Here is a 16,603-nt window from a genome sequence, read left to right on the forward strand (position 1 = left end):
TTAACAGACCCAGGGACAAGGGAACCACAAGGGATCCAAAATCCGTGGCGAGGAGGGTGTAAGAGGCCTGGTAGGCGTTAATCAAGGGCAATGAAACCGAGAGGAAGTGCTGAAACCAAACGAAGGCTGAGCATGACAGTGGGACAAGAGGGAAGTCAAAGGAAATAGAGGAAAGAGCTAGGAGGCAAAGGGCATCGGGGTTTGTTTGGATGGCGTGTCTTCCAAAGGACCTGCCGAATGCCTTCTACTCAAAATTAGGGACCAGAGCGAAGCGAAACAGGGGAAGCCGCACTCTGTTTAGGGTGTTATACACACAGCGAAGCCACGTCGGCTGCAAATCACTGGATTTGGATGGCAGTTCACTGTCAGGCCCGGTACCAATTTGCACAAGCCCCAGCCAGCGCCGGAGGAACCTGTGTGCAGGTTCTCTTGGGTTGTGACTGGTTTGCTTCCCAACGTGCTGAACCAACAGAGAATATTCCCGGGAAACAGTAAGCTTGGTGAGGTAGTCCTTGGAGTCAGTCAGGTTCTACTGGGAAACCCTGAATTCTGGGGCTTTCAAGGCGGCCAGTCCGAGGACTTCCCCAGGAGTCCCTGAGCTGCAATCTGCCGCCGACTTCAAATGTCAGGCCCCCTCGGAGGACAGCACGTGGGGCCATAGGCGAGCACGTGGGGATGCTTGCAGCCAAGCACGGCCACGGCAATGATTAGTCAAGTGCACTTGGGCAAACCATCAAACCTCTCTGGCTTTACTTTCCTCACTTGTAAAAGAGGGAGACCATGACCTACCTCACAAGTTTCTTGGAAGGATTAAACGAGATAAAAACAACAAACCGCTCACTGGCATCGAGTCAATTCCCACTCAGGATTTCTGCAACTGTCTGTCTTTCCAGGAGTAAAAAGCCCCACCTTTCTCCTGTGGAGGGGCAGGTGGCTTCAAACTGCTGACCTTGCTACCAGGCTTCCAGTGAATAAGGGGTTGCCTGGCCCTGAGTAAGTACTCAGCATGTGCCGCCATTGTCACCATCACTGACTGCATGCAGTCAACCCAGTATGTGACACACAGAACAGTACTGGAGGACCTTCGCTCCAAACTCAACTCACTGCCATCAAGCGCCACCGAGACATAGGGTTCTGGCTCATAGTGACCCTGGGGGACAGGGTACAATGGCCCCTGTGGGTTTCTAAGCCGTTAACCTTTACAGGAGTAGACAGCCTCATCCTTCTCTTGTGTAGCCATTGGAGGGTTTGAACTGCTGACCTTTTGGTTAGCAACTCAAATTCGCAGCCCACTATGCCACCAGGGTTCCTTAGGACCTTCTCTAGTCTCCCTGAATCTATAATACCAACTCCTAAGAAGGCTATGGGTCTTAATGTAATGTCTCTCTGCCAACACTTGGAGCCTTGGTGGCCTGGTCACTCCCTCTAGTAGCAGGAACGGGTGCCACAAGACAGAAATCAAAGTGGAGGGGGTGGGCAGAAAGCCATCCCCTGTCATTGTCAGGAGAACTGGGTAATAATCTAAATATGACCCTTGATTTAGAGGTAGAAACCTTGAGTTCATATTTCTGCTTTGCCACTGTCTAGTCCGAGTAGCAATGGACGATTAACTCCATTGGCATAGAGTGCTCTGCAGAAGCACCTTCAAGCCCCCCAGTCCCACCATAGCCCATCCCACCATCCTGCCACTCAGGAGCCCTCAGCTGTACAGACGGTTAGAAATCTCCAGCGTTCCCAGCTGTGCAATCCCAAGGAAAATCCTCTTGTCTCTCTAAGACTCGGCTTTCTCAGCTGTGGAATGGAAATAAAAACACCACCCCCATAGCTCAGGAGGCTGCAAAGCCTAGTAGGAGACAAGCCCTGAGCATCTATGTACTCACTGAATGGGGGTCTGTCGCCCTCTTCTGTCCAATGGCGGTACTACCGCAAGTCCCTCGGAATTGCAAAGGTTTTAAACTGGCAAACTAAGACAAACTCCCTGCCATTGAGTCAACTGCGACTCATAGCGACCCTATAGGACAGGGTAGACCTGCCCCTGTGGGTTTCTGAGACTAACTTTTTATGGGAGCAGAATGCCTCGTCTTTCTCCCATTTGAAGCGGCAGGGATAGAGAATTCGTACATAACGGATTAGTGTCACTAGCAAGGGGAGGGACTCTGTTCATCATTGGTTTGAATGTGATTAAAAAAGTCAGTCCTTACACACAAAGTAAAGACCCCTTCAGGGAGAGTATTTCTGAAAACCAATTAATTATATATTTAAAACCTACATAAATTATTACAAGATAGAATTGGATGCTTTCAAGCTCAACCAGGAAAAAAAAAAATTCCCTTTGCAGCTTCTCTTGGTCCCCAACCAGCTTATGTCCCTGGACACACTTGCCAAATTTTCAGCATTTTTCTGCTTCCTACTCCTGGGAAAGTAAATTCCCAGTGACTTAATATAAGGCTCTCTTGCAGTGGTACAGTGTGTGAAGGCTATTGTAATATAGGCTTGGGTAAAATATTCCCACGGGTGGGAATTTCAGGCCTTTGGAGAAGAGGTTTTGTTGGCTGGGCTTTTGACACCTCCTCAAACCACAGCTGTAGGCAAAAGCCAGCTCATAAGGGCTGTAGAATCGAGGATGGTAGGATGCTGGGCTGTGAGATATTGTGTTGGACTCAGGACTTTGGGAGGTAGGTAAACTGTGGTCTTGCCATGAGAGAGAAGACCGTGGGAGAGGACTAGGTGTAGGGCAAGACTGCCAGCCTCCTATCACACACAGGAAGAGTTATTGGGGCTGGGGGGTGGGGGAGGGTTGGTGGCAGCTCTAGTTGGACATTGATACGTTTTTTCTCTCCTGCTGGACTCTTTGAGGCTAAAGTGTTTGTCGCTCACTGCTCAACACAAATTCTCAAGCCTAGCCATTGCCTGGCCCTTGGCAGATATTCACTGAACATTCATAGGACCAATGACGAGTAAATGAATTTCAACGGAAGCAGATAACTCAGACTCATCGAGCCACGCAATAAATACCTACTGAGCACCTGATATGTGCCAGGCATTGTGCGACTCTTTCATTTCCACCTTTTATTATCATCATCCCTCTGAGAACACAAGCTAGTGGGGCCTCGGGCCAGCTATTGACTGGGAAAGTTATGTCTGATCTGTATCTTCTGCTCCCACGGCCAACAAAACCTAACCCCACCCAAACTCACTGCCATCGAGCTGATGCTGACTCATAGCAACCCCAAGGATGGGGCAGAACCCCCGCTGTGAGTTTCTGAGACTGCAACTTTTTATAGGAGTAGACAGCCCCATCTTTCTCCTTCAGGGCAGCTGGTGGTTTTGAACTGCTGACCTTATAGTTAGCAGCCAAACTCATAACCACTCCACCACCAGGGATCCCCCAGACTAAGGCCCTGCCCATATCCCACTACCACCACCTTGATGTTATTTCACCCACAAGCTGATGTAGTAGCCACACTGAACTCACACAGCCTGCTGAGCAGGTAGGTAGGCGTCGGCTCAGCTCTCTTGACGGAGGTTTACCGTGTCACATTGGAAAAGTTATTTCTCCTCAATAGGCCTTAGTGGTCCCCCACTCCTCCCCCCCCCACACACCTCGTTTTAGAAAACCATGGTACTCGCCTCATAGGAAAGCAGAAAGCTTCAGCATGATGGAAACCAAACCAAGCAAGGGGACAGCGCGTTGACTCTGACTCCCTCCCGGGACCCCATTTATTTCAGCGGAAGACCCCCCTCCATAGAGGTGTCGATGGCTGATACTTTCAAAGTAGATCATCAGCCCTTTCTGCTACAGCCCTTGAACCACCAACCTTCCAAGCATCTGATGAGTGCTCAGAAGGGTTATCATGACCATCCTCCCCCCAGCAGCAACAGCAGCGTGAGCATCATTCCCAGGCTCCTGGTCCACTCACTGGGCTGATGAGGGTCCTTGAGAGCAGTTTCTGCGTGACCTCTAGGTGTGGCGCTCTGCGGGCCAGCCACGAAGGTGTCATGTGGTCAAGCTCTGGCCTAGCAAGCCTGCCCCATCTGTCTCCCCTCAGCAGAGCCAGCGGCCTCTGGGAAAGGCAAGCAGGGCAGCCATCGTTGACTTTGCTCTTTCTGTTGAAGTTCCCTCAGTGACCAAGGATGGCCATGACTTGTTCCTCCACGCAACCAAGAGCTGTCACAATAACTGGCCAAGTAGAATAATTTCATAGTGTCCAAACCATGTACCTTCTTCATGCACCACCACCCCACCCCTACACCTCCACAAGCCCAAAGGAGGCCGGCCGTGGAGGGAACCGGATTACTGGCACTGCGCATCACAGGAATGGGAATGTTCCTGAGAAGAGTGTGTGCCAATCAAATATTTATAAGTCAAACCACATCCTAAATGCACTTGGGGAGTCCACTGGTTCAAAGAATCTTCTTTGCTGCCCTTGATACAAGGCAGACTCCTTCTCCCCAGACAAGGCCCTCCCTTGTCTGACTCTGGGGTGGGGCCCACCTCTGTTCTCTGGCTCCCTCTCAAGGCCCTGGTGCAAACCTGCTCTGATAAAGCTCGCCACCCAATGGCAAAGGCACTGTACTTGCCAGCAGCTTGGTCAAAAGCCAAGCCAGCTTTTCAAATGACCAAATGGACAGAGTTGGGTCCTGTGGCCTGACGTGGGGTCATTGCCCAGGGAGGAGTCTTTCGGCAGCAATGTGGCTGCTGAGGGTGCAAAAGACCCCCTGCCCTTCCTCCCAGAGCCTCCTTTGATCTGATAACGTAGGAAAGGTTTTTCTAGATAAATAAATAAAGGTAATATATACAGTTATATCACACAGTCCTTGGACTACAAAAAATTCTCAAGACCACATTTTTCAAACCCTAAAGGAGAATCAGACATTTTTACACATTCTCAGAAAACATATGTATGTATGTATATGTGCATATACATATTATATATATTCACATATACACACATGCATATATATGTGTGTATACACACACACACACATATATATATATAGATAGATAGATAGAGAGAGAGAGAGAGAGAGAGAGAGAGAGAGAGACAGACACACCATATGTGGGCTGGAAAAATGGAATAAAAGGAAGCTGGAATTTTTCCATGAATTTTTTGAAGCTTATATATATGCATATGTCTATGTATATGTACACACACATATTCCAAACCACTGGATTTTTCCCCCCAAACCTTTCTTTCCTCCCCCATCTTTATCTCATGCTTCATAGAGCCCAGGTTGTGGCCACGTTTTAATTATAAATGCCACGGACATAAAACAACCTCCCAGAGTTCTGAATGAGGCTGACCTCCCTTTGGGTAAACACGGCGAAGGCCGGCCGGGAAGTCTCCGGCCCAGAATAAACCAGGCACGTAATCGCTCTGGCCAGAGGAGGTGGGAAGCGGACTCAAGGCCGCAGACACACTGGGGAAGGCTCTGCTCCAGCTAAGGGCACCAGTGGTAACCTTATTTATAAAGATGCTGGGGCTGGGCTGGGCAGAAATGGGCTCACTGCCCAGCGCTCAGTGCCCTTGGCATCGGCAGGCTCGAAACCCTTCTTCCTTCATTCCTCACTCCGAAAGTCCGGGATGGCACGTCTGGCCAGAACTAGACGACCACTAAGCCCTCTTGGGGACCACTAGCCCATGGGTGGAACAAACGGTCAACATGCTGGGCTGCTCGCCAGAAGGTTAGAGGTCCCTCAGAAGAGGCCTGGTAATTTGATGTTTTAAACATAAGGTCTGTCCTGGCTCCCAGCCCATCCTGGGCATCATCAGGACCAAAACGGGAGATGAGGGCTGCTCAGAGAAGTCGGCCCTTCAACCAGGACCCTTCTTCCAATCTCACTGAAAAGTCCGACAGGTAGACCAAGATGTGCCAGCAGGCCCACCCCCCAGACGGATCCCGCAGGACTTACTGTGATTTTCAAGGAATGCTGCATTAGGATGAAGGGCAGATTCTCCCCATTCCCCTCCCAGTCTCACTCCTTCTCCTCTAGCAGCTACTTGGATACATCCAGTCTCTATGTTCATGTTTTAGCACAGCAGACTGCTTTGTGTGCCGCTGCTTACAAAGTAAATCCATCAAGGAACCACTCTGACTACTCTTTTTTTTTTTTTTAACTCAAATCCCTTTTATTAGGTGCCCAGATAGAAGGGTGCTTTGGGGAGGGGCAGGGTAAAAGGTTAAAAGCGGAGCCTGGGCCCCAGGGCTCAGGTGGGGTCCAGAGAGTCCTCTAACAGGCTAAGGCGGTTCCAGGGCGCAAAGGCAGGGAAAGCGGCTGGGTCAATGTCACTGAGGTCCAGGGAGTCCCTGTTCTGGGGGCAGGAGGACTACTGCTAAGGGTGGAGGTGCTCCCAGCAGTGCTGGCCAGGTTGGCTTCGGTGGAGAGCAAGGCCCCAAAGCTGTTGTCCCCCCAGGTGCTGCCACTCTGACTCCTCATGCACATTGTTTGCCTCACCTTCCCCACAGTACATCATTCTCTGCTGTTGTTTGAAAGGGACTTCCTTTTATCACACACACACACACACACACACACACACACACACACACACACACACAGCTTTGGTTTTGAAATGGTGTTTTCATTGAACTCAAATCCAAGTAGGTTTTATTGATGCTGTTATTCCTGTGTTCCTTATCATTTGTTTCGAGCCTGGACTGTGTGTAAACCCCTCAAAGCCAGGACTTGGTCTGGCATTTGGTGACCTTGTCTGGCATCTTAGTGCATAAGAGATGCTCCCTGACTATGTGTGGACTGACTCTGCCCATTGGCCCCTCACTACTGCAGGAGGAAGAAACTGCTGCTTCAGCTAGGGCCCCCTGGCCACCACCACCCCACCCCCTCTTGCTCAGCTCCCACCCCCTTCCTCATGTTCGTTCCTTCCGCACTCTTCCTCAGCAGCAGGATGTAGGCTTGGAAAAAAGGAATTAAGTCCCACTGGAGAACGGGACAGCTCGTCTGCTACCCAAGCAGCTCCGCCTGGGTGTTACTCCTTCCTGGAGCCTGTCTGCAGAAGGATGTATGTTTAGGAAACCTAGCCAGAAAGAAATCCAGTGAAAATGAGCTATGAAACTTGGACATCCTGGAGAAATAATATTTACAGAGGAAACTCTTGAGACGAGCTCTCACCAGGGCAGCAACCCTGGTGGCACGGCGTGTGGCTGAGGGCTGAGCCATGTGCTAAGCAGGCCGCGCTCCTCTTGATCCTGAGAGGCCTGTGCGTGCTCATGATCGGCCTGCCCGGAAGGCAAAGTCAACACCACGGGCCCTCACACTAAGACACCAGGTACTGTCTCAGGCAGTGGAACCAAAATGAACCAGGAAACGGGCACCTTAAAAAAGAGAGACACACTGTTTTGAGTCCCTAAAGGGACTTGCTCTTTGGGGGTTCTGTGATGGCTTTGTCAAGTGGGTTGTGACCCAGAGTGGTCCTGTGTGCAACAAAGCAAGACCCTGCCTGGCCCTCTGCCCTCCGCACAGTTTAAGGCGTGAGCCCGCTGCTGCAGCCACAGGGTCAGTCCACCTCAGCGTGGGCCTTCTTCCCACTGCCCCGCGACTGAATCAAGCGGGATGTCCCTCTCCAGGGACTGGTCCCTCCTGACCACATGTCCAAAGTACCTGAGACGACGTCTCTCCATCCTGGCTGCTCTGTAGCAATCTCCACCACAGGTTTGTTCGTTATTCTTTGCCAGCATAATTGAAAAGCAGCACTTCTTCTAGGGCTTCCACAGTCATGACCCGATTTTCTCTCATGCGGGTGCAATGCTTGAAAACACCATGCCTTGGGTCAAGAGCATGTTAATCTTCAGGTTTCACACTTTTGGCTATTTAACACTTTTAAAAAAATAGTTTTATTGACATATCCTACACATTCCGATATATCCCTTCTCATACAATTCTGCTGTTCAATCCTATCAGATGGAGTTATACAATCATCAAAGCTATCAGCACCCCTGTCCCCCCCCCTCCCTCCTCCCATATCTTCAGGAGAACACCACTCCTGTCACTGTCTCGTGACCTTCAGGTGACCGCTCCTTAAATATATAAATGAACTTATGCAAAACTAATGTCATCAATGAGGTAAAACACATAAAAACCTTAAAGAACTAGAGGATAGTTATGTAGTTTATCAGTGCATATCACATCCTGGATTTATCATCTCTTCCATGCGGCTTTTCTGAGAGGGGCTATCCAATCAGCTTGCAGGTGGCCTTTGCTTCTCCATTATATCCATGCCCCTTCACATTGAGTTAGTTGCATGTTTTTGAGCTTCTGATACCTCTTCCCATCGACACCTCGTGGTCACACAGGCTGCTGTCCTTCTTCCATGTGGGTTTTGTTGCTTCCCAGCTAGATGGCTGCTTGTAGTGGTTCTCACCTTCCTCATGCCGCGACCCTTTAATACAGTTCCTCGTGTTGTGGTGACGCCTAACCATAAAATTATTTTTGTTGCTACTGCGTAACTGTCATTTTGCTACTGTTTTGAATTGGGTGACCCCTGTGAAAGGGTCATTCGACCCCCAAAGGGGTTGCGACCCACAGATTGAGAACCGCTACCCTAGACACTGTATCTTTTGATAGGTGGGCACCATCAGCTTTCTTCACCACATTTGTTTATGCACCCACTTTGTCTTCGGCCATTGTGTCAGGAAGGTGAGTATCATACAGTGCCACATTATTAGAACAAACCATTCTTGTACTGAGGCAAGATTGAATTAGAGGCCAAAGGCCATCTGCTTCCTTGTTTTATATATATATATTTTTTGGGGGGGGCTACCCAAAAAAACCCTGGAAAAGAAAGCTTCACTGGGCAGAACTTTATTTTTTGGGGGGGAGGGGAGGAGCTTTCATAGTACGAATTTTTTCCCACTAGGTGAGCATCAAGCAACTCACTCTGAGTTAGTGCACCCAGTGGCATCACCTGGAAAGGTTCTCCCTGGTGACAGTAAATTTTTTTTCGTAAAATCAGTTTGGCTTAAACCATGTTTTTTGGGATGGCTGATTTGAGAGAACAGAGCACAGCTGTGAAACTTTGTTTTCTGCTAGGAAAAAATGCCTCAGAAGCTGTTGTGATGTTGAACCAGTTTATAAGGACAGTGTTATGGGAGAAACTCAAGTGTATGAGTGGTTTCCTCATTTCATAAAAGGTGAAATGTCGATTGATGACAAGCCTTGTTCTGGATGTCTGTCAACTTCCCGAATGTTTGAAAATGTTGACTCTTCGTACATTTAGAGTTCGTTCCCCAAGGCCAGACTGCCAATCAAGCTTTCTATTTAGAGGTTCTCAAAAGATTATGTAACAACATGCAACAAAAAAAGACCTGATTTTTTTTTTTTTTAAAAAGGCCTGATTTGTGGCAGATGGTTTTGCCACCAGGACAATGCACCTGCTTCCAAAGCTATCTCAGTGCATCGGTTTTTGGCAAAAAACAGCATGCCTCTTTTGCTCCATGCACTTTACTCACCTGACCTCGCTCTGTGCGACTTCTTTTTGTTTCTGCAAATGGAGATGTTGTCAAATCGCTGTCCTTTCATGTCCCTCTTCCTTCATGGAAACAAAAAGAAGTCACTCACATGGAGTGAGGTCAGGTGAGTCAGGTGCGAAAGGCAAGAGAGACATGCTGTTTTTTGCCAAAACCAGTGCACTGAGATGGCTGTGTGAGCAGGTGCATTGTCATGATGGTAAAATCAGTCCCCTGTCTGCCACAAATCAGGTCTTTTTGGTTGAACAATGTTATGTAATCTTTTCAGAACCTCTAAATAGGAAGCTTAATTAACAGTCTAACCTGGTGGAATGAACTCCAAAGGCACCAACCCCTTACATCAAAAAACAAATGAGCATTAGGTTGTGTTGGGTTGTTTTTTGGGGGGTATCTCCTAGTATACTTTTGCTGTGTGCCAGTACATTGATTCGGACACATACTAACCCCATAAGACAGAGCAGATTTGCTCCATAGCATTTCCAAGGCTTTCATATCTATGGAAACACACTGCCCCATCTTTTCTTCCTGCAGAGCTGCTGGTGGGTTCAAACTGCTGACCTTTTAATTAGCAGTAAGTGCTTGCTTAACCACTGCACCACGGGCGCTCCTTTGAGGTGGCATAAGCACAGTGGAAAGTATGATAGGGGTCGCTCACCTGTGTTGAGCACAAACCCCATGTCAGGGGCCATACTAGGCACTTTCCCTGTAGTCAGTCCCGTCCTCCTCACATCAGTTCCGTGATCGAGGCACTACTGTTATAGGAACAAAAATGAGTCCCTGCCCCGAGATCACACAGCAAGTGCGAAGCCAGGGTAGAATGACTTGGTGCCGTTGGAGACTGGAACCGACATTTGAAATTACACGATAGAAATTAATATAGCCCCGCCACATTGTCAGTGGTGAATCCGTGGATCTCCCCCTCAATGATCTCTCCTAATCCTATACAATGGTGCTGATACATTGATAGAGAAAAGTCTGTAAAAAGCTTCTATCAACTGTCAACTGCAATGGAAATAAAGGCAAAAGCTATTTGCCATTGAGTTGATTCGAACTCATGGCAATTCCGTGTGTGTCAGAATAGAGCTGTGATCCATAAGGTTTTTAATGGCTGAGTTTTCAGAAGTAAATCACCTGGCCTTTCTTCTGAGGCACCTCTGGGTGGACTTGACCCTCCAACCTTCCAACTGGCAGCTAAGTGCACTAACCACTGGCACCAACCAGGGACACTATGAGAATACAAGGCATTTATTTCCAACAGAGCTGTGTTGAGATAAAATTCACCCATGCTAGGTAATTCACCCATTAAAAGAATACATTCTGTATATTCACAGAGTTATGCAACAATCACCACAATTGATTTTAGAGCATTTCCATCGGCCTAAAAAGAAGCCCTATAGCCATAATTCTCCCATGTACCCATGATTCATCTTCATCCCATTGAGCATGAGCTCACTACCATTGAGCATGCAGACTCATAGTGACCACAAAGGACAGAGCAGAACTGTACCTGTGAATTTCTGAGACTGTAATTGTTTATGAGAGCCGAAAGTTTGGTCTTTCTCTCACAGAGCTGCTGGTGGTTTCGAACTGTGGACCTTGCAGATCGCAGCCCAATGCATAACCACTACACCAGCAGGACTCCCACTTCATCAAACACTACTCTCTTTCTGTTGCTATGGGTTTGCTTACCATGAATATTCCATTTGAATTGCATCGGATTTTATGTAGTACAGAAAGACCTTGGTGGTCAAACTCAATTCATTCCCTCGAACACCAAAAAGTTCGAGAACTAAACATATATTTCCTATAAGAAATGATGGAAAACCAAATAATTGGTTCTGAGGTCCAAAAATTACACTTACAAATTCACTGGGGGGGGGGGCGCGTTCAGCCTCCTTGCACATCACTGTCTCGGCCATGCTGTCACCATCACATCGTTTCTGATTTATCCAAATGAACAGTCACGTTCAACCTCCACGGTGGTCTGGGGTCTGTTTTGCAGCTTTTTCACACCTTTCGCTACTTTAGCTGCTTTAATCACATTTTCTTAAATGTTGATCATGTAAACTTAGCCATGTTGTATTCAGCTGCCAAATCAGACAAGCATTGACCTGATTCAAATGTCTCAATGATTTCTTTCTCTAACGTTGTTGCGCTTCTCCGTGTTTCCTTCTTAGTTTTACTGCTGGTATCACTCACTTTCTTTAGAGTCAGGGATACAATATTTTATGCAAATAAAGCACATACAAAAGAACACAATGCCAAATGCTTTAATGCACTAACCGAGTTGCCTGAGTGAAAACGGTGCTTAGACAGAAGCGTCACCCCTTTGTGTCCGTGGTAAGACGCAGTACATGACACACTCTCGCCCGGACACGTTTTTTTCAAGTGGGATTTTCGGTTCACTAGGGAGCAGAGCTACGAACACTGAGCAGGTTGTTTTCAAATGTTGCTGTTCAAGTAGTGGAAAGTTTGAGCGAAGAGCCCTTGGGCATCCTGGATTGTGTGACCCGAGGTGTCACTGTATTTTGTGACCTGCTTCTTTCACTTACAATGTTTTCAAGGCCCCTCTGTGCTGTAGCAGGTATCAGGCCACCATTCCTTTTCATTCCCGAATAGTATGTCGTAAATAATCTATGTGCTTCATAGAATGTTAGAATTGGAAAGAACTTTAGAGACCGAACCTAAGCCCTTTCCTTTTACGGATCAGGAGGAGACCACAAGGGCTTAAAGAGCCTAGCCAGGCTCACTCAACAATATGGTGGCAGGGCCAACCCTTAAGTTTATACCTTTCCACTTTGCCCCATGTTACTTTACTCCACAAAATATCCTTGGAAATCCAATTCAACATTTACAGCTCATCGGGGTGGGCCGATAGAAATGTCTTTGTAAATATTAGGTAAAATCAGCTTGTCCTCCAAGAGGACTTGGGTAGCCACTGGTCCCTGGTCCCAATTTCACTCCTACTGGAAATGATGGTTATGACAATCCACTGCCCAACGAAATGGTCCAAAAAGAACTCTGATTCCCAAATGTGAACCATCAAGGCTTCTTTCTTCAGGGATGCCCTGGGATGAATGAACCAAGGCATGCTAATTATCACAGAGCCATGGAATGCCAATGATAAATCCAGCTCTTTCCTTGGGAGTATTAGTCCTTGTAAATACAGAGCATGCAACCAGCTCAGTAGTGTGGCTCATGGGCCTTGCTTTCAATCTCAACGTTTCTCAACTTCAGCTCTACTGGCAACAGGGGGGCGGGGGGGTTGAGCACTTCACTATTAGGGCTGTCCTGTACATTATAGGGTGTGTGGCGGCCAGTATTGCTGCCCTCTCCTTCCCTGTTGTAACAACCAACTCTATCTCCGGGTAACAAAAGCAGCCTCAGTTGAGACCTATTAGTCTCAGCCTCTTGTCTTAGAAGCCAGCGTTTTCTCCTAACCTTGTACCCAATCTCTTAAAGAGTCTCCCCAGTGCCTACACATCTTGAGCCATAAAAATGTGCCCTGGAGCAAACCCAAAACAAAACCCAAACAGATTTAGGATGGCCAGCTGTTGCCCAGTCTGTGACACCAGTGGAGAGCCCGGTGATGGGGCCCAGGGAAGTGAGTGCCATTTCCTCTGTGATTTTTATCCTCTGGGAACAGAGAGGGAGTCCCGGGCTGGTGCAAATCGTCGGCATGCTCAGCTGCGAACCCAAACACTGGAGCTTCAAGTCCACCCAAAGGCACCAGGAAGAAAGACCTGGTGGTTTACCTCCCCGCCCCCCACCCCCACCACCACATACACACAATCAGCCATTGGAAACCCTGTGGAGCCCAGAGCACAGTTCTTTTCTGACCCACATGGGGTTGCCATGAGCCGGAGTCGACTCCACAGCAAACCTGGTGGTTTTCACAGAGAGGGAGAGAGGAGCCAGGCTGCGAGAGAGAGGGTGCAGGGAGGTTTTATAACGAACAGGGTGGACACCGGGCGAGCCTACATCGTCTCTCTTCCACCTTTCAAGAACATCATCCCCAACGGAGAGCTTTCTTTGGAGGGCAAAGAAAAAGGAACTGTTTCTCTCTGTTTTGATGAATTTGAGGCTCATTCTCAAGGTCTCCGTGAAATGAATGAGCATAACTTTCCATGCTAACTGTCCTGGCTGCCGGGTCCTATCGGCAAAAGCCTCGTGTTTATTGACTTTTGTCCCTGTTATTTTCATTTCAGTTCAGCTGAAGCTCGTTGCCGAAAGCGTGGGGGTGGTGTATATAAAGAGCATCAAGACCGGCCAGTACTTGGCCATGAACCCCGACGGGCTTTTATACGGCTCCGTAAGTATGAGGCTCACCTGTTTCCAGACACAGCCAAGGTTTGAGGTTTCCAGAAACCCCGCTCCACTGAGCGGTGCGAACTCTCAAGCAACAATTACTTTCTGTTTGGGATTTTGTTTTGTTTTTCTTTTCCAGTAAGGCACCAACATTTTAAAACTGGTAATGCATTTCAGTATTTTTGAGAGGCGACCAGTATTATGTGCCATTATTATTTCGGTACTCTCTCAAAATACTTAAATGTACTGCCATACACACAGTGAAGAAAATTGTATTAAACTTTTAGTATTTCAATAACACCTTATTGGACAACGCCTAGTCCAACTTCCTTCCTTCATAGGAAAATGATCTCTTGAGCATCTACTCTATGCCAGGGGCTGTACGCACCACAGACACCCCTGCCTTCATGCCGCTTACACGTAGGACAAATTCATCGTTTTAATATATTTGATGAACAGGAAATGCCCTGCTTCTTTTACTGCCCAGTGAGATAATAACTGGGCCATGGCACAATGGTGAAACATTTGGCTGCTCACTGAAGAGCTGGCAGTTCAAACCCACCCTGGCAGTTCTGCAGAAGAAAGGCATTGCCGCCTGGTCCCCTACAAATCACTATCTAGAAACCCTCTGGGAAGTTCTACTTTGTCACGTGGGCTCATGAGGAATCGAAACCGACTGGACAGCACCTAACAACAGTAACGGTACAAGACACTGTAGGTCATCTTGGAGCAAGGTGGACTATGCTGCTTTCAAGAGGAATGGTCTAGACATTAGGGCTTGAGGCATGCTGTCATGAGTGGGAGGCAGAGTTCTTTTTAACACGCTCTAGGGCAGGGGTCCGCAAACTATGCGGCCCGCTGAGGATATTTATCCAGGCCGCCGGGTGTTTTTGCCCCATTTTGTTTTTTACTTCAAAATAAGATATGTGCAGTGTGCATAGGAATTTGTTCATAGTTTTTTTTTTAAAGCTATAGTCCAGCCCTCTAACGGGTCTGAGGGACAGTGAATTGGCCCCCTGTTTAAAAAGTTTGAGGACCCCTGCTCTAGGGTGCTGTCAGGTAAGTATGGGACTGCTCAGCACAAGGTCAGACGATCAAACCTCTGAGCCACTCCTTGGGAGAAAGTTGAGGCTGTTTGTGCCCCTAAAGATTTACAGACTTGGAAACCCTTTATTGGGTCACAATGAATAAGAATTAATTCAAAGGCAATGGGTTTAATACTTCTTGGTTACCATAGGTGAATCTAAGCTTTTTATCCAAATTGTAGAGCCCAGTAATTTATGTCATGCATAAAACAGAAAATAGCCTCCCTTGCTCTAGACACCAAACTGAGAATCCCAACCCACAGCCCTGCAGTCCATGTGGACTCATTAGTTTTCTAGAAGAGTACCCTAAAAAGATGAAAAGCTTGATCCCTCGAGCCAGTCAATGTTTACCAAATGTCCCTTACGTCTAAGCACTGTGTTCGGTCTTAAAGGGACTGCAAAGACGAATGACCCACGCCCCTGCCCTGGAACAGTTGTTTGTCTAGTTGTTTGTTCAGTAGCCACAGCGCTCCACATCTTTGGCCCTTGCTCTCTCACAGTTAACGCTTTACCCAGGTTCCACTCGGCATATACAAGTCTGTCTGAGAGAACAGAAATAGAGATTACCTGATTCTGCCCCTCTTGCTAGCTTTCATATAAGATTTAACCATAAAGGGAGCTGAAACCAAAGGCACCACAGTTGTGATATTATTTTTGGATTTCAACTTTCCCTTCCCTCTATCCTAACAGCTGGGAATTAAGTCTGGGCTGCGATTCACAGTCAAACTCAAGTTCCTCCCTTTCATGGCAGTGTCAACAAAATGGCAGCTAGCGGAGGGATTTCATCTGGGAGAAACCCCTTCAACGTTCTTAGATTGTCAAATGGCCCATCCAAGGCATAACAACTGGTCTCAATTTACCTGGAACCAAAAAAGGAAGAGAGTCAGAAAATAGGAACAAAATATGGAATGTGTAGCTAATTACCTCCACAAACAACTTATTCTTTGCCAACAGCCCAGAAGAACTGGAGGGTGCCCGGTTACCATAGCTAAACATTTCAGTCAAGGATTTGATCAAGGATTCTTCTATAGAATCCTGCTCAGAATGGGGGGAATGCAGAAGAGAAGTTCAGATTCTCATGAATTCCTGACTCTCTGGAGCCATGGAGTCTGGATGAACCCCGGAAACTATTACCCTGAGATCATCTACAACCCGTAAACCAAAGATACGGCCAGAATCCATCTTGAAACCAAACAACAGTTGAGCTAAACTAGTAGCAAAGGCCTGCCTCCAGTATCATGCTCTTTGAAGAACCTTCCAGACGGAATCAAGTTGACAACGGCAACCAGAAAGAATGCACAGGGACCGTAGGGGCCAGAGGGCTTGCGCGAATGGGGAAGAACCACGCAGGAAGGCGAGATGGCGCACAACTTGAAGAATGGTTGTACTTGGAAAAAGCATCGTTGAATTGATGTGTGCTTTGCTGTGTACATTCTCACCAACAGTAACAACAAAATACTTTTTTTTTTTTTAATTGCCAAGTGATAGTGGCAAAGGAAACCCTTACTGAAACTGTAATCCCAGCTGAGGTTTGGGATATGAACATCATTCTTTTTTTCCCCAAATCATTTTATTGGGGGCTCATACAACTCTTATCACAATCCACACATACATCAATTATATAAAGCACATTTGTACATTCGTTACCCTCATCATTCTCAAAACATTTGCTCTCCACGTAAGCCCCTGGCATCAGCTCCTCATTTTTCCCCCTCCTCCCCCGCTCC

General features: G+C 47.5%; 1 protein-coding gene across 5 annotated transcripts in view; it reads left to right on the forward strand.

Annotated features, from left to right (window-relative positions):
- FGF1 (fibroblast growth factor 1) overlaps positions 1–16,603 on the forward strand; it is a 129,887-nt gene that overhangs the window by 105,735 nt on the left and 7,549 nt on the right. For all 5 annotated transcript variants that reach the window (XR_006679550.1, XM_045284894.1, XM_045284895.1 and 2 more), the window contains exon 3: positions 13,692–13,795. Coding sequence is in view for 4 of the 5 variants with exons in the window: in XM_045284894.1 (XP_045140829.1) it covers positions 13,692–13,795 (104 nt within the window). In the remaining variant the exon portion in view is untranslated. The remainder of the gene's footprint in view (positions 1–13,691; positions 13,796–16,603) is intronic.

This window comes from Echinops telfairi, unplaced genomic scaffold, assembly GCF_000313985.2.
Source record: "Echinops telfairi isolate 266 unplaced genomic scaffold, ASM31398v2 ScPeMD7_7469;HRSCAF=8507_0, whole genome shotgun sequence".
Classification (NCBI taxonomy): Eukaryota; Metazoa; Chordata; class Mammalia; order Afrosoricida; family Tenrecidae; genus Echinops; species Echinops telfairi.